Here is a 20,826-nt window from a genome sequence, read left to right as displayed (position 1 = left end):
CCAGACTGACATCGGATTTTTGAGCCTATACCCATAAACCGGTGTCAATCACCTTACTCAGTGCATATTTAGCCTTCTAGCATTTCCAAAAATCCAGAGTTCCGACTCCCAAATTGTGTGCCGCGGCACACTGGTTCGCCGCCATATATTCTAAGAGGTGCTGCGAGCCTTCGTGGGATTGGGACAAAAATAACGTATAATATTGAACATAAGGCGATAGATGCGACTAAAAAGACGGTCCAACTTCTTCAGCAGCCAATTCTTTTCATTAATTTCAAATCAACTAATAAACTAGCAGTCGTGTCGCAAATCATGAGCACACTTTTGTAATTCCACCAACTTCAACAATATGCTTCGCAAGATTTGCTGTAAACAAACAATATAGGGGGTTACTCAATCCATTTGGAAGCCATAAATCAAGCAATTGTTTCGCAGAAGAACAGCTCAGTGATTTACGAAACGCCCCGTTTTTTTTAATCGTCGTTTTCGCAAAAAATCATATTCCCCACAAGTGCAATCAAAATTTTATTATTGTTTGTATACGGCATTGGGTATATGAACACCTTTTTATCTGAAATCGTAACCGAGAGACCATGCTTGGAAAACGACGAAATGCGGGTATGTTTGTCAACAATTATTATTAGCGGGTATGTTTGTCAACAAATATTATTAATCAACTTTTCAGTCAAATATATGTTTTTATAAACAATCATAGCCACCGCATTATCCCGGGGATCGATTTTCACTCCATCGTAAGTATGCCGCGCGCGTCATATATTTGTTCCTGTGTGCCACACGGCAAATAAGTTTGAGAACCAATGCTGCAGAGCATTATTTAGAGTACTCAAGTCGTCTTAGCCTACTTACACGAAATACTCGATTAGTTATGACTTAAGATTACTCTTAACTTGTACTTACCAGTTTTCATTTTTTTATGCGAAACTCGGCCTAGATTATTTTGATTTTACTTACTTAGAAATCGTTAATTCTACTTCTACTATAGAGTAGCCTATCGGCGATGACTATTTTCACTACTACAGCCTGTAACCTATAAGGAATATATCAATATTCCCAGTTGAGCAGTTGCAGAACTACTTCTCGCAATCGCTAGTGTTCGGGCGTCACGAAATCGCCTATATTTTTATCCTTCAATGACCGATGCCGAATTCTATTTTAAAGTGTGATATCGAATCGATATTATCGGAAAAAACGATAATAGATCGGGGCCTAGTCGAAACATTACGAATATCGAAAAGTAACCAAACGCATCACTACCGTTGCCGTCTGTTGCGACAGAGTCTCTCTGTCGTAACAAATAAGTGTTTACGAAACAGCGCCAGCCGCTTTGAAACTACCGCAAGTTCTATTTTTAGAAAAACAAAAATGTTCCCACGAAAGCCGGTTCTGAATTCGCGCAAAGTTCAAATCGATCTTGGCTAAAATTAAAACGGATTGCTACCTCGACTTCACTTTTACATTCCCGTGTCAACATTCATCTTGCTTGTTTTCTCGAATGGAGTTGTCGGTGACTGTATTCCAACTGGCGATGCGTTGGGTGGAGGCGTATTTGAAGCTGCAGTGGTCTGATTTTCTGTTTCAAACAGGTTGTGCTCAGCAATCAGTCAGATGAGAGCGTAATCAACATCTTGGTTCTCTTTACGCCGTAAATCGTACCTAAATGCCCATAAAGTTGCTGCTATGCACTCAGATTTTATACGGAGTCAACCTGATATTTGTTGCAGGCCCATTTCTTTTGCGAACTCGGTATTTCTAGTAGTAAACTATAATCAGGAAAAATGTATTGCTATAATTCTGATTGTGATTTAATCTGGAAAATCAGAAAATTTGAAAAAACAGGAACGATCTTATTCAGCAATCAGTCAGATGATAGCCCAATATATATCGTGCTTAATTCGTAGCTAAATGCTGCGAAGAATTGATACTTTTCAGATAAGATAGCCTACTTCGCAATCAGCTGTTGTATGAGAGTTACTTGGACAATTACATTACTTCAGTATCTAGTTGACACTAATTAGAGCGAAATTTCGATAATATAACTTTAGAAATATCTCTAATTCTATCCCATTTCTGGTTCTCCTGAAAACGCGCTCTCTGATTTGATATGTAGTCAACTTGAGTTTTGTTGCATTTATTTTGCGAATCCAGTAATTCTAATTGTCCCCCAATTCGGATTATACAGATTTAAATTACAACGTAATTTGGAAAAGCTGAAAATTGAGTACTTATTCGACTGTGACCGCCTACTCTCTCATCCACAACAACATAAAGATCATTAATCAGGGTTGGCCATGAACAATTGAACATGTCATCATTTATGGCGTTTATAAATTGTTTAGAGCCCTCATTGCCAACCGACCCTAATGCTACGATGCCCAACCGTGATTTTGAAGCAATCATAAATGATGAGCCTTTGTTGATGTAAGGAAGCACAAGCAGAGTAGAGTAATTCATCCCAAAATCGCGGGCAGCCAATCAACTGTCTAGCGACTCTCGTGCAGAAACAGTGGCTTCAACTATAGATAACTAACCTATACGGATCGTTGCAATTGTTTAGAAGAATGCCGATTTTAAGACTTTGAAGACTATTTCGGGCCGGTTGCATCGCCTTGATGAAATTCTGATGCATATTTTCGGAACCAGCGCGACAGTAGCTTTCGAATAAGATCAACTTTATTTAAGTTGAACTGTCGGGCCGTCCGCTATGGGACTAGCAATTATGTTGCTTCCAGATTGCTGAGCAGTAATTGATACTGGGCAAGCAAGCGTGACGACGGGTGTTGTATATCTATCCGCAGGTTAGTTATCTTACTTGAGCGTAGTTGCTGTTTGTTGCTAACCAGTAGAGCGACGCGACGATCGCAATATGAAGAGATTGATTGTGACGTTAGTGGCGATCATGACGGTTTGCCTGGCGTGCGAGAAGCATCGAAAGCTCGAGGTCAGACTTTTCTCTTTGAAACATTTGCAGTCGGTTTAAAACTTGTCGCATTTAAGGAGATGCGCCGGACTCGGATCGAGACCCGGATCGCGTCCGATAGACTCCGGAGAGCGCGCGAGGCCGCCAGAGACCGGGTTCGGGAGGCGATCGAGCGTGAAAGCAACCATGGAGATCGAACGACAACGACTAGCAACTGGAGATTCGCAAGTCCATGATTTTCTCGAATTTCACTTCCAAATACAAATACAAAGGCTGTTCAAATCAAATCGAAGTCCAACCTCGATATAATGACTGAAATTTGTACAAATCTCGTGAAACTTGGAAAGTATTAGAAAATTCCTCTCGCGGTCTTTACAACATCCATTGCTGTGATACATTGCTGTGATACATCTATTTATTATCTATTGCAAATAACGGCGTTGCTTGAGTGTTGAGTCATAAGACTCCGTAGTATAATGTATTGGGCGAGTGTGTATAGACTTGATACTGCAGCATTCCAGTGAAAACAGTATGGATTTGGAGTTAACATTTGGGAATCATTTGACTGGTCGGGCCCACGACTGAAGATGAATTTGACACCCCTGATAGAGCATATAGGCCTACATTTGATTTCAAACGTGATTTAAATCTAGTCGATATCATCAAATCCGTTATTTCAAATCGATTTAAAAAGTCACAATAATCTCTGGTGAGTTGCAGCTCGGAACTGCAACAAAGATATTTCAATATTACGGATCAATCTCACGTATTTTCATAAACTCCTCTTTTCCAGGCCAGCTGCCTCCTAGAAGCAAGTTCTGCGGCGGTTCAGACATTTACTATTGTCCGATCGAAGCCACTTGCAGATTGGACGCCACTTCAGGAGCTTGGAGGTGAATCATATTCAATCGATCGTACTCAAGTAGAAGTTGAAGTTACGTCCTCAATTTCTATTCAAACACAAGTGGAAGTATCGATTACCAAGTACGTATATATGTGAGCGTTCTAGGCTTGGTTTCGTCCAAATAACTAGGGCAAGTTTTTGTTGCACTAAAATCGTGGGAAAGTTGCACATAAATACTTGCAGTAAAAAAGCAGTAATAAAAAGTTGCATTCATAATTTAGTAAAATTATTAGGACATGAGATACTAAAAACGTGCAGTTGTATAATCCAACAGTATAAGTCTGCTGGGTGTCCGCTTGTTTCGTTTCGTTCTTCGCTATTCAATCGATCATGCATACATGTTTTAGTTCTTTAGGTTTGAAAATGAGATGACAGCATTTCGCTGTCAGATCCCGCACAGCTGTCAAATTCGGTACATTCCATTTTCACGGACCTCCTGAGCGAGAACGTCAAAAATATATTTTTGCCGGTACGCAACAAGAACATCACGCAATGCGGCAATAATTTGCCGCAAAAAGTCAAAAGGCAAAGCGATAACCCATAACACAAGTCAAATACCACACCCAAAACCCCCTAGGTCAATGATGTGTGAAAGCTACCAAGGTATTACTTTTTGCTTTATATCGTATTGCAAATTGCAATGCTGTGGTGTAGGCCTATTGATTAGTTAGAATTTTTAATAATAAACTAAATTGAATTAACTGATAAATCCTGACCTCGGCCTAATATAAGTCTCGATTTTTTCAGATGCGTGACAGAACGACTCGTAGTTCCCGATTATCGATCGTCATCTCACGGAAGACGTTTCTACCCGAGACCAACTCAACATCGGCCTAGGCTGACTTGCAGAGCCGGCTTTAAACTCGCTCCGGATAACAGCACTTGCCTGGGTACGATAACATGACTATATCCGAATGCGAAACTTTTATACATCAGACATGAGCACGGATTCGGATTGAAAATAACCGGATTTGATGATTTTTAGGGGATTTGTTTCGGATTTGCGAGTATTTTGAATTTTGATATGTTGATGAAATTTGTGATATATTATTATTTCATGTGACTTTTGAAAAAATTTCAACTATCATCGTATTTGCACTTGGATGACACGAAAAAAATTCTAAATTTGAATGAATCTAAAATTTGACACTCGAAAGAAATGCGACATTTGGACCGATACAGCCAGCATTGGATTCATTTCATGATATGTAATAACTTCAGAACTTGAACAGCAAATCCGGACCAAATGCACTAATGCCCGATTTTCACGCATCGTTTTCTGACCGCAGTCAAGTTATTTGTGGATTTTGAGTCGAAAAAGGGTGCGATACGTAATTAATTGTGTATTTGTGTTGTAAACTGTCGAATGTCGTGTCAGATATCGACGAATGTTTGGAGGAGAACAGATGTCAGGGCGAGTCCGAAATTTGCAAGAACTATCGCGGAGGATTCTACTGCAAGTGTGAAAGCGGATACGAGAAAAAGGAAGGAGTGTGCGTAGGTGAGTGTGGCGGCTGTTCTCGAGATCCAAGCCGCGGTTCGAATCGACGGTAACGTTTTATTCGCACACCTTTGGAATGGTTGTTGGAAATTATTATTGGGCTGTATCTGCATTGAACAGAGATGATCGGGTTAAAGATTAATTTTGGTTATGTTTAAATCCAAAACAGTAACTAGAAACAGAACTTCAACAGACCGTAGGAGATACAGAACTCTGCAGTGATAATCGTCGGACAGTAGTAAAGAAGTGAAAAGAACTTTGCACATCAACAGTCCCATGACCAGATATCGCATAACTGAAATAGCGAGCGACCGATACGAAAATATTTCGACCTATTTCAATACGAAGATGTTATGCGACTGAAGTAGAAATCTTGAGCACTCTTCAAATGTCACAAGCATAGGTAGAAGTAGGGTCCAAGTCAGCGGCCAGTTTAGCAGCAGCAGTCGCGCGGAGTCCGTCTGTAACTCTTGTTAGAAGTTTCCCTCTCTCTTACCAGACGTTGACGAATGTTCGATCCCTTCGGTCTGCGGAATCGGATCGTGCGTGAACTCGGACGGAAGTCATCGATGCGATTGTCCGACAGGATACGAGAAGATTGGAGCCAGGTCATGCGTTGGTGAGTAACACGTGGCCGTCTGACTTCATACTCGACTACGCTGCTGTTATAACGTCAGACGTGGACGAGTGCGCGAGCACCCCGTGCGGCGACGACGAAGTCTGCTTCAACACTTGGGGCGGGTTCATGTGCGAGCTGCCGAGGGAATGCCCCGAGCATTACGTCACGCAGAGGACGTCGGACAGAAACACGCAGTGAGTGTCGATTGTTTTCAACTTTCACGTCTGACTCACTCGTATCTGAACAGAGTATGCGTGCTCCTGAACCCGGGCTCGAACTCGACGCTTCCTAACGTGCTCAGCTATCGGAACGTGCTCGTGCCCGCCAAGACCCGCGCGGACTACGAGCACGAGCTGGGATCTCTCACTTTCCGGAGTCCGAACTCCAAGTTCCATCATCGTTTCGAGGTCTCGATCGTGGAGGGTGCGGACGAGTTCAGGTGAGTTCTCGTGTCTTGTGATCTGAACCGAACTCGAACCCGAACCAGTTTCCAGCGACGTTATTCTGGTCCGAACGAGTTGCGCGTGGAGTTCTTCAACAAGGTTCCGCTAGAGAGCGGCGTGGAGCTGGTTCTCGTCTTCCTGATCACGGACAGTCCGAGGAGGAAAGGGCGGGTCGAGTACCGATACGATCCGGTGTCAGGCCGATACTCGAGACCGGATCCGATTCTTCCCACAACGCGACAATTGTCTATAACCGTCATCCCTGGAGTACACGGACAGTGATCGCGACATTGAGTTTTCTGAGAATAAATTGTGCGTTGAATGCGGATATTTGTGTCGCTCATTGATATGCGGATCCGGATTATGATTCGAGTCCGAGTGAATCTGGCTACGAAGCAGGCTTCTATCATGCGACAAGAACGTTGACATACCACACGGCTAATATTGGCAATTTGGCGATTAGAATAACTTTGCACAGTAGAATAGCCCCTTTCATATCACACAGCCATTCTGTTTACGTGAGACCTGGAGTTTTAGCAGATATGAAGCGAAACTGCTTCATTATTTCTCTAATTAAAAAAAACATACTAATTAGGTTATCAACCATTTTGCAAATTTGGATGTTTTGCGGACCCCTTGAAAATGCCTCGCGGACCTCCCGGTTGAGAACCACTGATCTAAGGGACTATAGTCACGATGACAGTATATGGACATCATGAGTTTTTTTTCGATCCGTACCTCAGTGAAACGAGTAAGTTTTAGTTAATTTTATTCGGGATGGAGGAAAGCCATTAATTTATACATACCTAGGATTGCATTCATAACAAAAATCAATTTAAAACAAACATATTTTTCAAGCCATCACGTCACGAATATTCATTTGTGACATCATAGTGGATTGACATTGACAATTGGAAATACAGGGTATATGTAGCTCCTTTGACGAAATATCTGTACTATAACTGTCGAACCGACTATTTGAGGGGTACAACCATCCCATATCGATATACGTCGAATAAATCGGCTGGTAATTGTCCGTAGGCTCTTTCATCATGTTTTATGGAACGTATTTACACAATTATGGCATAATTTTCAACTTAAAAAACACATTTTTAGAAAGCCTTTGTTTAAAACACTGTTTAAAACATGTTTTAAGCAACTATTTCGTTTAAATGTCACCCTAAACATACTAATTTAGACAGACCAGATTCAGACCAGCTGATAATTTGTAGCTGTGTGTCATTGGTCTCTGTTAAGACTGTACACGTCAGACTCATGATAATTACAGGACATCATCAAACATGTCTGAGCAACTGCTACTATCCTCATCACTCGATGACAATACCATCAGTGGTGTCGTTGTCGGTTGAATCAGCTTACACTCCATCACGTCGTCAGTTGGATTTTTACCAGAATCGGGCATCGGTCTTTGCCTGCTATGCTTATTTGCTACAGAGGTCGCACTCCGGTCGCGTTTTTCAGATGCATAACAATCTTCAGGTTCGACTGATATGTAGGGGGAATTAAGTAGGTGCGGGTCAATGTTCCCTGTAATTTTTTGCGAGTCTACGCAAGCACACAAACTCACTGCGCGGTCCCTTGGACAACAGTGCGTGACAGCAGGCGTGCGTGTATCTATTCAAGCCCATTGATTAATTGATAGAATCAATTCACAGCATTTACATATCGTTTTATTGCACGAGATCAGTTAATAACATTATCAGCGAAGAAGGGGAACTGCGCTCTAAACATGATGTGCTTTCAACTTGAAGTTGAGCCATTGAAGCCGTTTTATTCAGAAAGCCACCGCATTCGTACGACTCTGTGGTGTCGCAAAGCGTTTAAGAAGAAATGACGCGGGTAATGATGATAAACCTCGACATCGCGGATACGAATATATCACGGATACGAATGATCTTTCTGAACCAAAAATATGAGGTTTTCCTGTATAACAGGAAGGTGGGATAAGGAAACAGTGTTACCGCTCGCACCACTAAAATGTCTGACCGGCGGTTATCGAGTCTATACCAGCATTCCAATGTCAGTGTGTTGAGCGCCTATCAAGTCGCTGATCTGACCGAGTAATAAGCTAGACGCTGTACCATTACGCTATCTAGACTTTGGTTTAAGGAACTCATTTTTCAGTATTAGTTTACAGCTGTCGCTTATTAATTTTTCAATAGTCAGGTATGAATTAATTTAATTTCTACAACGAACACAGAATAAAGGTAAACATGTGTAAAGATTTTGTAATTTTAAACCCAGCCTTGAACTACTTTGATGATACTCTGATTTGGAAACGTGCGATATTAATGGAGCAAGTCTACAAACCTAGCCTCTAATCGTAGTGCAAATAGAGAAGATCTCTTCGAGTATTCTGTGGATGAAAATGCCGAATTTTGATCCAATTAGATGTGTGAAAATCAAGAACGGTACATGGGCCGGTGGCTGGCCATGATCAACGCGTATGGTCGGCCTCAGCGAATTTCGTGAGAAACCGCTTTTCATGGCCGGCCATGAGATATTTCATCCGCACAATCCAACCGAAAATTATTAAACAAAAAGAAGATGAAGAAACTTAACAATATTTTGTCCAGAAGATGTTGCCATATCAACTGTTTCTACATGGGCAATAACAGTGATAGCTTATTAGCTACGTGCACAATAAGGTAAGTAGGCCTATGTGTGCAATAAGATCAGTGCGTGCACCGTATGATGAGCCTCGGTGTGCAAAACATCCAAATTTTAGTAGGCTACCCTCTCAGACTTCCGAGGGTGATACTAGTGAATCCTCATTGTGCCTTGTTAACACAAGTGGAACTTTTCAGCGAAATCAATCTCGAGAAAATTCAAGAGTAGCTGCGTCGTATATGATTCATTTGTCATAACTACGCGCTGCGTTAATGTTGAACTGTTCAACAAAATCGAAAGCAACTCAGACAAAAGCATGACGAGCCGTTTTGAGCGCTGTAGAAACAACTGCAGCGCGATTCTGTTTGGACTGCAGCCATCTGACCGTGACCATTCTGCGGGTTGACAATGGGAGAACTATCGAGTCGTCACTACAGGTATACTCTATACTTAGACTTCATAATGTTTGTTGTCCAGACAAAACAACTGATACTAATTAGATCTCAAAGTAATGATACTGCGATTTAAAAGATATATATAAATACCACTTCTGAAAAGCGGAATATGTATTTCATGTTTTTTGTCGAAAAGCTTTTAACGGTGGTCTGCTAAAACAGGTCCGAGCCCACTTCTCCAGATAAGGACACGCCATGTGCTGCTAGATTACGATATGATAGGTAGATGTTAGAGTGCGGAGCAGTAGTTTCAAACGTTATGATGGCCCATACCTACTGTGATAAAATATTTCATGTGGGTGACAATACGGTGTGAATACAACCACGCAACCCGCCACCTAAATTATATTTATACTATCATGAAAACATATATGGGAAGTTCATATCTAGTTTGCGCGAAGCGCAACGAAAATTCTAGACTTTACTTTATTTTTATGAAAATTAAATCCTGGTAGGCCTACTCTGTGAAAACAGCTACGAAATTTCTTATTGGAGGAATATGCTACTTCTACTCGACAAACTGAAAATGGCGAAAAGTAAGTAGATCACAACGTATTTACGAAGTCGAAGTAAAAGTAGCGGGAAATTAGATTTACTTGAGTAAGTACTGCGAGTAGTGTACTTGAGTACTTCAGAAAAAGTTACGCATCACCTCTGCTAATTTCCCGGGGATTCAAAGTGAAGCTCTCCTTACTTTCGTCTGAATACTTGCAGTAATATCGAAGGAACTATATTCTGTCGCGAGGAATGGGACGACTTTCTATCAGGGCTTATAAAGCTATAAGAGGATCGATTCACGTATTACTATTAATAATTTAATATTATCAATATTCTTTCTTCATAATAAACCTGGTCAATACACACATAATCCGGGGCCAAGGAAAATGGCGAAATTGAAGTGAATTTTTTAATTCAGAATCATCATGCCTTATTCCGTATGTTACAGAGTGTGAGATGTCGCGGATTATTGGCAGACTTAAAGTTGGACGTTCCCCGATTTCGGTTAACACTCATTACTAGACCGTAACACGCGTCTCGTGCTCTCGACAAATATCGTCTGGACGCAATGCGGCCGTTTCAGCCATTGAGGAATGCAGGAACCAGATGCGTTCTTGCATAATAGCTGCCCAACCTCCAGTTCGAATCTCGTTTATCAGAAGATTTGTACTCTGTTGTTGCGCCGATCACTGACCGTGATTCCTCCGTCTGACAAAAGGCAAACTCCTGTCGGACAATCCATCTGTCCCGGCCCAGAACCCTTGCTACCAAAGCAAGACACGAACTTTCCGCATCTCGTGAAAACCTGAACCCGGTTGTTGCCGGCGTCGCAAACGATAATGTTGCCGTGATCATCTGTGGCGATTCCGCGTGGACTATTGAACTGAGACTCGTTCGTTCCTATCGTTCCAATCTGGAAAAGGTGGCGGCCGTGCGAGTCGAAAACTTCAACGGTGTGACTGTAGTCACTGACGACGATCTGAGAAAAGGGTTAAGGGTGACGAGAGTTCAAATGAAACTAACGAGTCTCCCACTCTGCCGTTTGCAGTCACGGAAAGATAATGCGGTCGATTCAAGCGATCCGAACCGAACATCCGATCGAACTTTCCCTCCTCCGAGAAAACTTGAACTCGGCGATTGAAGCAGTCACAAACGTAAATCTGTCCCTTGTCGTCCGTCGCAACCCCTACAGGAAATTTCAGTTTACCATCTCCTGAACAAAACACGACGTGAGTATCACCGAAAACTGTTACGTCACTCACACGTCACCTGATCCTTCGCCACCGAACTCCCGAACGAGCTTTCCTTGTTCGTTGAATATTTGGATTCGGTGATTTCCCATGTCCGATGCGACAATCCGTCCCCGTGACGTCACGCACACGTCCGCCACGTGGCGAAATTGGCCTTCTGCTTCTCCCTTCACTTGTCCGTTCACGTCGAAGATCTTGAAGCACGAATGTTGCAGCCGAGGAATAGTTGTTAAAACGAACGACGAACCTGAATCCGATGGTTGAAGGAATCTGCAACCACGATGTCGTCATCAGCAGTTGAGGAAATGCCACCTGGACCATTCATCTGTCCTGCGTCATCCCCTCCCGTCCCGAAATATCTGTGTATGGATTTCAAGGGATTTATTTCAAGCTCAATCACAGAATTAAAGCCATTCACCTTTTCGCCCGTCCTTTGTCTTGGTATCGACGCAAGGCTTCTGTTGCGTACGTATCGGACTCGACTCGGGCTGTAATTAAATAGAGAGATGAATTGAGCGCGCCAAAACAGAATCGCGAGCAAACCTGCTGTTCGCGAAACTCCTTCAGGATCCTGATTTTTCATTAGTCCTACGGCCAATGAAACCACTTCCGTATCTGAAATGATAAAGAGGACGCGGTTACACGTGGTACAAAGCTTGAAGATATAGCTTTCTATACAACATCCATTGCAATATAGCCAAGGGGTTAACATTTTCGGCTGAAGGGTCACATGCAATTGACGAACGATTGCGCGGGCCAATAGCCGCGCCAAGCACGAAATTTGTCAAAGGTTCTGAATGAACTAGGTCAGGGGTTCTCAAACGGTATGCCATGGCGCACTGGTGGGCAACAGGAGCATTTTAGGTGCGCCACAGAGCTATTTGGAATATTGTAAAATTAGAGACAATTGATATTTCTAAAGTTATTCGTTCAAAAATATATTCATATTATCAAATTCTACGTAAGCTACATAAAGTTTTTCATCCGACTCTGATGGGACGTAGTGACAGGTATGGAGTCATAGTGTACAAGTCGAAAATGGGAGGGAAAATGGCGGTTTTCCCCCAGCTATGACAACCTACGGCTAACAGCAACGAAAATAATTTCGAGTGTATAATAACTGGAAGTTAGTGTTGAAGTCACCAAGTATCCAAGCACGGTCTTCGGTCATATGTCGTATGCCGTTGAAAAGGGTGTGCATTAAACTCGGACTGAAGTGTAAATAGCAATTTATTATCAACTATCAACGTTCTACCGAAGTAATTGGCACCGCCGTAACGACTCGTAATCGATTGGGGATTTAGCGCAGTACATTAATATTTGGAGGTTTAAAATCTCCGGCTTTGAAATCAATGCACATAATGTAAGAGTCACATGAATTGATTTTATCATTGGATTGAATGTTCCGATATAGGAACTTCAGTAGGTACATGACATACTGTGTATATTGTAAACTATGTACAGCATAGAAATTAAAAAAATCTTTCTACACTGCTCTGCAGTATCCCATTCACAAAAGAATTGTTTGAAGCTGGCCCAGCCGCAACTCCCAACATAGTGGAATAAAACTCCAAAAACACAGTGAATGCACAGTGGCCATAATGTACACAAGAGTTATAAGATCTGCCGGGACCGTAACTGCCTAACAATAACCCCCAAATAGGGGAGCGCGAAGGGACCAACATTTATTTCGTTGGATGGTTTATTTGTGTGATGAGATTTATTCAACTTGAAAATTTTCGTCGCCCTTCGCGTGATTTACTAAGAGGTTTAGATTTGAAAATGACTAGTAACCGAAAAGTGCGCATGTTTCGGAGAAATAGGCATATCGGCGCCGTCGATTACCACGCATTGAACAGGACTATGACTCTACTGGGCCACAGAACATTTTTCAAACCGGAAAATGGGCCACGGCCAAAGATAGGTTGAGAACCCCTGAACAAGGTCAATAATATTATTACCTGGATATATTGCGGGTCTACTGTATACCGCCCGCTTGGCTCACTTTGCAAAGACATGAGTATTCGGCATCAGGACATACCTATATCGAAGGATTCCGCTAAAATGCATTTTGTGCCTATAGGTTTCATTTTCGTCGATCATTCTGCGAGCGCAAGCGCGAAAAGACTTTCTCTACTAATTTCTAATATAGTTAGAATCATTCGGGTAAATTAGGTATCGGCCAATGGAGGTAAAAAATATCGGCCATTTTCGTGACGTCACAACATGGTGACAGGAATTCAGAAAAGACGTGAGTTCTTCAATGCTTGTCGGTAAATTATAAAAATGAATGGCCAAGACCAAGATGCATATAGTGCATACAGGCCAGTAGGCGTGCCTACGTGAAAAATATACTTTCACCGCTATGCCCACTGACTTTGTGAGAATCCCCTGCACCCTGCAGTGATTGATCACTGATGACAGAGAGTAGCTGGCTGGATAGTTATCTGCAGAAGCTTTCAATCGATTAGAGAAATGAGTACTTCATCCATGCTGGACTGACCCTCGTGATCATAAAGAAAAGCGTCGCGTCGAAACATTTTCTGTAGATAGTGCTGGTGGTGTCTGCTGACGAGCCAAGGCTTGGTACCAACAGAGCGAAATATAGCCTACCAGTAATGTATGAAGTCATCTGACTGAGGCCTAGGGGTCCACCATGATAGGAAATATGCGAGCATAGAGTGCAAGAAAATCAAGCAAATGTGGAGTAAAGCCAACAATTGATACAAGGAAATTTTTGATTCCATGATGACATGGACCAATTCTGACAAAAGAGCGTAAAATATTGATCAATTGATTGTTGAAATGCTTGTCATGGTCAAGACCCAAGGGGATGGGTGGAGCAGTAGCAATCGTGAAAAATTTGAGCTGTTCTGCACATTCTCTTCAGCTATTTGTTAAAGATGTGCTGAAGGCTCCATGCGCACTACCAGAAGAATATCAATATTTGGTGTAACCATTGAAGGAAAGATCCCCTGCAAGGGAGCGGTGGAACCGAAATGAAGAAATATTTCCAATTCTTGCTGTGCCACCAACTATGGTACCAAGTTAAAGACTGATCACTGTGTTTAGTACTATATACATCATTTGTGAAGACCACAGAAGTTCACTCCTTGGAAAGAGGGCCGAGAAATTGTGCTTCGTGAACTGTAATCTGCAACTGCTAAACTGGTGCTATTGATATATTTTTATTTCATGTTGAAGCATGGTAATAGCTGTAAAGTTGTTGAAATAAATACTCTGAGGTGTTAAATATGGGCCTTGAGCTAGATTCCATATCTTTTGAATATCGGCTGAATATATCGGTGTTATCGGTAAAGGTACTGGATAACGGTTTTATCGGTATCGGCTCAGAAATCCAATATCGGTCGGGCTCTAGTTTTAACACCCTTATGATGGCAGAGACAATATTTGGATAGTGCGGCTATACGGAACCATGTCGACATGACAGTACGGTCCCTATTATCCAGTCCATATACAATTCGGCCTGTTATTGAATTCGTATTAGTCATCCGACCAATCTAATTTTTGCGGATATAATACACTGGTGCCAAAAATTCCGAATACTTCTATTACAAATCCTGAAGCCGATGTAAGATCATTTACCTTGTGTTGATGGACTAGGCCTACTCTACGTTCTGAATCATCTTCGATTTCAGAATCTTCATCATTAAGCCTGCTATCCCTGCGATCTTCATCTTGATCCAAAGTATCGAGCGTATAGAGAAGTTTCAAGTTACACTGGATAAGCTGAATGCGCCATTAGACCTATAACTAATAATAAATGTACTGTTTATTTTTCATGTCATATCCTGCAGTTTGCATCAAATAGGTGTCCGAAATATCCTCGGAGGATTGCATCCTCTAACCAAAAATGGGTGAAAGCATCGGCCTCAGATCGATACCAGTAGCTCTTTTCTTAATAATTCAATTGAGGCATTGGCTATATAACTTATTATACGATAATCTCATCTAATTCACGAGACAATTCGTATAATAGAGGAGAGGTTTTCCAACGTTTTCAAACATTTTATTTTCATGCTATCCCACGAATATATCGGCCAAGCTAGGTCCCAGGGGAGAATTCATGGCACGCAGAATGTATACAGTTAACACACATGCGGTTTCGGTAATCTCTGTCTGTGTTTTTGTTTTTGGTGGTGTTGAAGTTGTTGTTGTGGGTGGTTGGTACTTATTGTCTACCGAAATATTGTACTCAAGACCGGTTTGTTCTTTACCAACCGCTAACTTAAATTAATCGGGCGTCTGATGTGAATTTAATAACGGATTGGTGATATTGCCAAAACTGTTTACTCGAGACTTGTACAAACGACCCATTTAGTTAGTTGATGGTCAACAACGAGCAACTTCAGTGTTGCCAGCCAACAAATGCTGCTTGGTAAGCAAGTACAGACTCTTTCTACTCGATAATGTAGCAAAGTATCTGTCGTTGAACTACAAAACATTTCAAATATTTCTACCATGATGCGTGATGTAGCTACTGTAATTCCAGATCCAGATTTCGTCAAACTTAAGTGTTTTCATGCAAAAAGAATCAGTGTCTCATGCTAAAAAATTTTCAGGATAAACTACTTCGTAAGGACAGAGAGTTCCAATCAGAAATGATGATGAGTACTACGATTCCCACATTATGTGCGGAAATACCTAATTTACATATATGAGGGCGAAATTTTGTCAAAATCAAGTTTATTAAGATCAAAAAGAGCTTCTTGGAGGTACAGAACTTCAATATAGAATTGAATAGTATAATCATGTTGAAATGAACCCGAATATTTTCGGCTGACACTCGTCAGGGGTAAGCATCAGCAACTAGTAGAGAATTGGAAAGAACTTTGTAAATAATATTGTATGTTGATATACAATGTTCTTTACAATTCTCTACTAGTTGCTGACAATTACCACTGGCGAGTGTCAGCCGAAAATATTCGAGTTCATTTCAATATGAATATACTATGCAATTGTAGGGTCAAAACATGTGACAAAATTGATTTTTAGGTAAAAGAGAATCGCCCTGCTGATGAAGAATGAACAGCAATTGTCAAGATCAAAACGGAAACGTATGCAAACGAGCAACATGGTCAATAATAATAGTATAATAAATAGCCATAGTTATTATCAATGACACAGCGTGCACCGGCTACATAAAATTACATACATCCTTTCAACCACGTCTCAAGTCATATGAAAATCATCAATAATTTTCAACGATAATTATCCGACAGAGATTTCCCGGTGCTGACTGTTACCGTGCCATACCAGAATAACGGGTTATTTCCATGACAGTAGCCAGGTCATTTATCATCCCGAGATTTACTTTTTAGTTCAGTTTGTTATTCTGACTCGTCAGTACCGCGCGTTTCGTTTGACTAAGGAAATCCATTTACCATTGTACTCATAGCTATCCATGGCGTTTGGACAACAATGGTCTTTGTTATCAGCAGCCCGATATTGCTTTATATGATTCGTGACGTAGAGCATGACCATCTATTGTTTTATACTTTGGTAACACAATGCTTATAGAATATAGCTAAAGCTCCGACACTGAGATAGAGAATGTGGGGTTACCTCAGTTGCCTTGAACACGCAAGCAAAAGCAGCGAAACATCTACAACTACGCTACCTGCCAGCCACATTGTAATGAGAATAACGTTGATCAAAAGACTGTCGTATGGCTTCAACCACGCGGCATGGCCAAATATACGGATGATATGGTTCAGTCTAAGCGTAAGGATGCGAATAATAATAATAATAGTATCAAAATCAAGGCGGCAATCTAAATGTTCGCGCCAGTAGGCCTATTCATCCAGTACTACGCCCAGAGCTACATTAAGTATAGATTTAGCAGTCTGAGATGTGTATCATTATCACTAAGCATGGAGCAGATTGTATGCGCCCAAGTGTTCGTAATCAATATCACGGAAAAAGTAATCACGATCATTAGTGAATACGCTTGTTTTCTTCCCCTGACCTATATTACAAGATAATATAACCAGAATACCGATTAAGATGAGACTATATACATCCTATAGAAACGGAATTTTGAAAATATTTCGTTCTAGCTACGGTCCATGCTAACATGATATATAAGCGGGTGACTGACGGCAGAAGGTCTTCAACAACAACAAATATCCTTTTCGATGTAAAATCCGCGGCCCCTAAGAGAGAGAGAGAGAGTCTTTATTTTCATCTAACCAAAATACATAACACACGGAAGTGATGGTGGTACAGAAAATATGCTTGCACAGTATTCGGTATTAGATAGGAATGATCGATAAGACCGTGAAGGTCATCTAGTCTGATCACACCAGCATCAAACAGGTACACTTGACTCTAACCAGTCTGGCTGTAAAAAAGGCTACAGTAGTTGAAAAAATAAAATAGAAGAAAAATTAAACGATGGTAGCAAATGATCAATGAAGCAATGTCTGGGCGAGGTAGGGCAACAGTGTTAGTGTAACGACAAGAGGTGATCAAGTAGGGCATTTTTGAATCTATTATAAGGCAATTCACGGATGTGTGGGGGTAATGCGTGCACTTAGTCCGACTTGATCATTTTCTTCAATACTAGACTTATATTGCAGTAGGCCTACTCGATTTGTAGCGCCTCGAATTTAAACCTCTTGGGCTCAGAAGCTGTGTTACTGATGCTGCTACCTTTGGAATAAATAGCCACCTGTTATCCTGGACGATATTCTACGGGCAGGGTCTCAACTCAAACAGAAGGTGTACTGATAAGGTAACATTTTTGGTTCCTTGAAACGATCTTAACACGGCGGAAACTCGAGAGGTTCTTCAATATCCAATTCCACTACACATTATCCAGTCACAACCTTCCTAATCTCAATTCCTCTGTACGAACGATTTTGCGTCTTAAGTCTGATATTCGTGTCCAGTATACTTTCGACATCCAACTACACCAGGAGTGTTCACTGTTCAGCCTTTCTGCTATTGACAACCGCAGCTCGGAAACTTCCATGACGTACGACCGCCAGTTAGCGGACGGTGGTGAAAGCACCGCATGAGAGCTTTTCAGATATCAACCAAAAAGCCCCATAACACAACTATGTCTTGTTGTGTCAGCATTTCTGGACCTCCCCTCATTTTCATTTTATTGGGATTTTTTCTGAGGGAGATAATATTATTAATCTAAAAGACCATCGTCCGTTGTTGATCGCACACGATTCGACAGCTGCTGTAGAGTAGCCTATGTATTGGGTGCGCGTCCGCCGAATCGGCCGGAAGCAAAAGAGGCAGTGAAAGCACGATGCAATGATAACGCAACTGACATAAGGGACAGTATAGAGCACGGCTGCCACATCAATATAAATAATAATAGTTGATTGTGATTGTGACACATAAAAAAATAATATTCAGCATTGAAAAGATATTGTAACGGGGCACACGTAACGGAGTGTTACAATTACCCCTGACACGCTCGGCCATGATTACTGTCTCAGTATGATACCTTCCCTTAGCTAGATCAACTTTCATACACTTATTAATCCTGAGCTTTAATTGCCTATTGTAAAATAGCATTCGCGATCCCAACCCGTCCTGTCCAAAAATTTCGAATTTTCAAATTCGATGCGGACTTCATTACCTTTCAACGGTCATATCGTTCCCAAACCCTGAATGAAAGTACTACAAATTCACAGTCAATTTCGTTGAGCTACTGCGCCGTGTTCTTGTGGTTTCGCGTGCAAACAATAAATACCAGAGCATTGCATTAGACTTGTTTTGATCATGAAAGTTATTCCGCATTGGCAAGTGCGCAAACTCGGTTTGACACTCTCAATGTCAGCGATTGGTTGTGATTGATAAACGATCCATCGCCACTGTGACGTCAGTTGTCAACGAATGCTTCCCGCTGAAATCCTTTGCTAGCGGAAGTCTTGATTACCGAACGTTTGCAGGGGCTACGTTATTCGCATTCATGAAAGCTGTTAAGTAAATGTGGTCAGTCAGGAAATATTTCTACTTTTTCGAAGCACTCTAGGTCAGCTTTGACTGCTTGCACAACTTACTAGAGTGGTTATATTTTGGGCTTCTTCAACTTCTTGAACAGCGTTTTGTAGGCAGAGCTACTGACTTTTAAAAATTTGGATTTTGAATATTAGAAAGTATAGTTCTTGGACTAGAATTTTACTACGTTACTTCTATCTCTACTTGAGCAGCAACGCTGACACTTTGACCGCCCCTGTCGACAAGTATGGGTCTGTTGCCATATTGACAAATGTGATTCACGTATTTTACCCTAGTTATGTATGCTATGCTGGTCGCAAATTCCGCAATTGCATAATAACTTTCAGTGATGGATTACCGCCCTTGACCTTTTCGTGCTAGCTTTACAGAGGCGCGCTTCAAGAGAAATTTTAGAACACGGCTCAAAGTCCCGAGTCTATGTATAGACGGGATCGTTCAAGTATAACTTGCGTCAAGCTACAGCAGGGGTGGGCAAACTACGGCCCGCGGGCCGCATGCGGCCCGCAACACCATTCTGTGCGGCCCGCGAGAGTCTAAAGAAACTTATTAAAAATATTGATAAAATGCGTACTAAAAATCGAATTAATGCAGGGACTTGATTAAACTCTTTTTTAATTAAGGCAGTGGGTCTCAACCTGGGGGAATGGTGCACCTTGGGGTCATGAAACCATCTGAAAGGGATCGCGAAACTGAGCTCGACTGAAATTTTTTTCGCGCTTCGCGCGATTTACCAATAATTCATAATTATTGCTCTGTATTTAGCATGAATTTCATATTGAAAATCAATAGCCGTAACCTCCCATGCCACCAAACTATCCGTTAGGTTTGCTATAGCATCCTGGTTGCGTTTTGTGATATAACGATAAGGGGGCGCGAAATCTACACATATAGTAGAAACATGTTTGAAGCAAGCATGGTTATGATACTGTCAGCATTGTGTGTCCTGGATCTGAACCAATAGCGGAATTAGTAAATCTATGAACAGAACACTGCTCACAGATTTAAATTTCAATCCTGTTCTAAGAATCGGGGCAACAGACTTTCATCTATGTAGTTTTGACAAATTGGTTATTGAGGTCGACCAGCCTATGAAATCTCGCCATTGTTTCTGGTGCGTCTACGATATCATCATAGAAATGTTTGGTTGGTTTATATAAGCATATATATTATTTCCATGTCGTCACTATATAATCAAATACCAGCAATATTGCGTTTTGGTTTATGATTCCAATTTTATATAGTGCGGCCCGCGAATGGATTCAGATGTTGAATGCGGCCCGTGAGCTCAAAAGTTTGCCCACCCCTGAGCTACAGGCTCGCGCATGCCCGACGCATTTGCCCCTATATACAGTACGCCCTGCCGCGAAATCAAGGCTTAGAATGGGAGATTATCGATCCTAGTCTTCAAAACAACTATCTATCGGCATTTGGAACGCACAATCGTAATATAAAGTGACGGTAGCAGGGTGTTGCAACTTTTTAACTGCGAATATAAGTGAAATAATGTAATGTATTTAAAAATCTGTGTCTTAGTGATGTTAGCAGACTTGGACAACTAGATAATTTAACAATAATCTAATCAT

At 41.4% G+C, this 20,826-nt stretch overlaps 2 protein-coding genes across 2 annotated transcripts; one reads left to right on the top strand and one right to left on the bottom strand.

Annotated features, from left to right (window-relative positions):
* Window positions 1–2,799: 2,799 nt before the first annotated feature.
* LOC145448937 (uncharacterized) lies at window positions 2,800–6,733 on the top strand. Its single transcript, XM_080327388.1, has 9 exons — window positions 2,800–2,959; window positions 3,016–3,166; window positions 3,732–3,831; window positions 4,590–4,732; window positions 5,221–5,343; window positions 5,843–5,962; window positions 6,021–6,156; window positions 6,210–6,401; window positions 6,450–6,733. The coding sequence occupies exons 1-9, from the start codon at window positions 2,885–2,887 to the stop codon at window positions 6,685–6,687; spliced, it is 1,278 nt and encodes a 425-aa protein (XP_080183514.1). The 5' UTR covers window positions 2,800–2,884; the 3' UTR covers window positions 6,688–6,733.
* Window positions 6,734–10,384: 3,651 nt separating this feature from the next.
* Window positions 10,385–18,310, bottom strand: LOC145448657 (uncharacterized). The gene is made up of 7 exons (XM_080327105.1): window positions 14,846–18,310; window positions 11,783–11,854; window positions 11,658–11,727; window positions 11,487–11,598; window positions 11,259–11,433; window positions 11,024–11,202; window positions 10,385–10,968 (listed from the first exon to the last, which is right to left on the bottom strand). Exons 2-7 carry the CDS (start codon window positions 11,820–11,822, stop codon window positions 10,645–10,647), a joined length of 900 nt encoding a protein of 299 aa, XP_080183231.1. The 5' UTR covers window positions 11,823–11,854; window positions 14,846–18,310; the 3' UTR covers window positions 10,385–10,644.
* Between the last annotated feature and the right edge of the window lie 2,516 nt (window positions 18,311–20,826).

This window comes from Botryllus schlosseri, chromosome 10 (genome assembly GCF_051294905.1).
Source record: "Botryllus schlosseri isolate E-star chromosome 10, Bs_hap1, whole genome shotgun sequence".
Classification (NCBI taxonomy): Eukaryota; Metazoa; Chordata; class Ascidiacea; order Stolidobranchia; family Styelidae; genus Botryllus; species Botryllus schlosseri.
Note: the sequence above shows the minus strand (reverse complement) of the source record. Positions and strands in the feature narration are given on the sequence as shown.

Coding starts and splice junctions, on each gene's coding strand:
- LOC145448937 (XM_080327388.1), top strand. CDS start 2,885: ATGAAGAGATTGATTGTGACGTTAGTGGCGATCATGACGGTTTGCCTG. Junction 3,167..3,731: donor TAGCAACTGGAGATTCGCAA/GTCCATGATTTT, acceptor CCTCTTTTCCAG/GCCAGCTGCCTCCTAGAAGC. Junction 6,157..6,209: donor ACGTCGGACAGAAACACGCA/GTGAGTGTCGAT, acceptor GTATCTGAACAG/AGTATGCGTGCTCCTGAACC.
- LOC145448657 (XM_080327105.1), bottom strand. CDS start 11,822: ATGAAAAATCAGGATCCTGAAGGAGTTTCGCGAACAGCAG. Junction 11,203..11,258: donor GTTCGGTGGCGAAGGATCAG/GTGACGTGTGAG, acceptor TGTTTTGTTCAG/GAGATGGTAAACTGAAATTT. Junction 10,969..11,023: donor CCGTGACTGCAAACGGCAGA/GTGGGAGACTCG, acceptor CCCTTTTCTCAG/ATCGTCGTCAGTGACTACAG.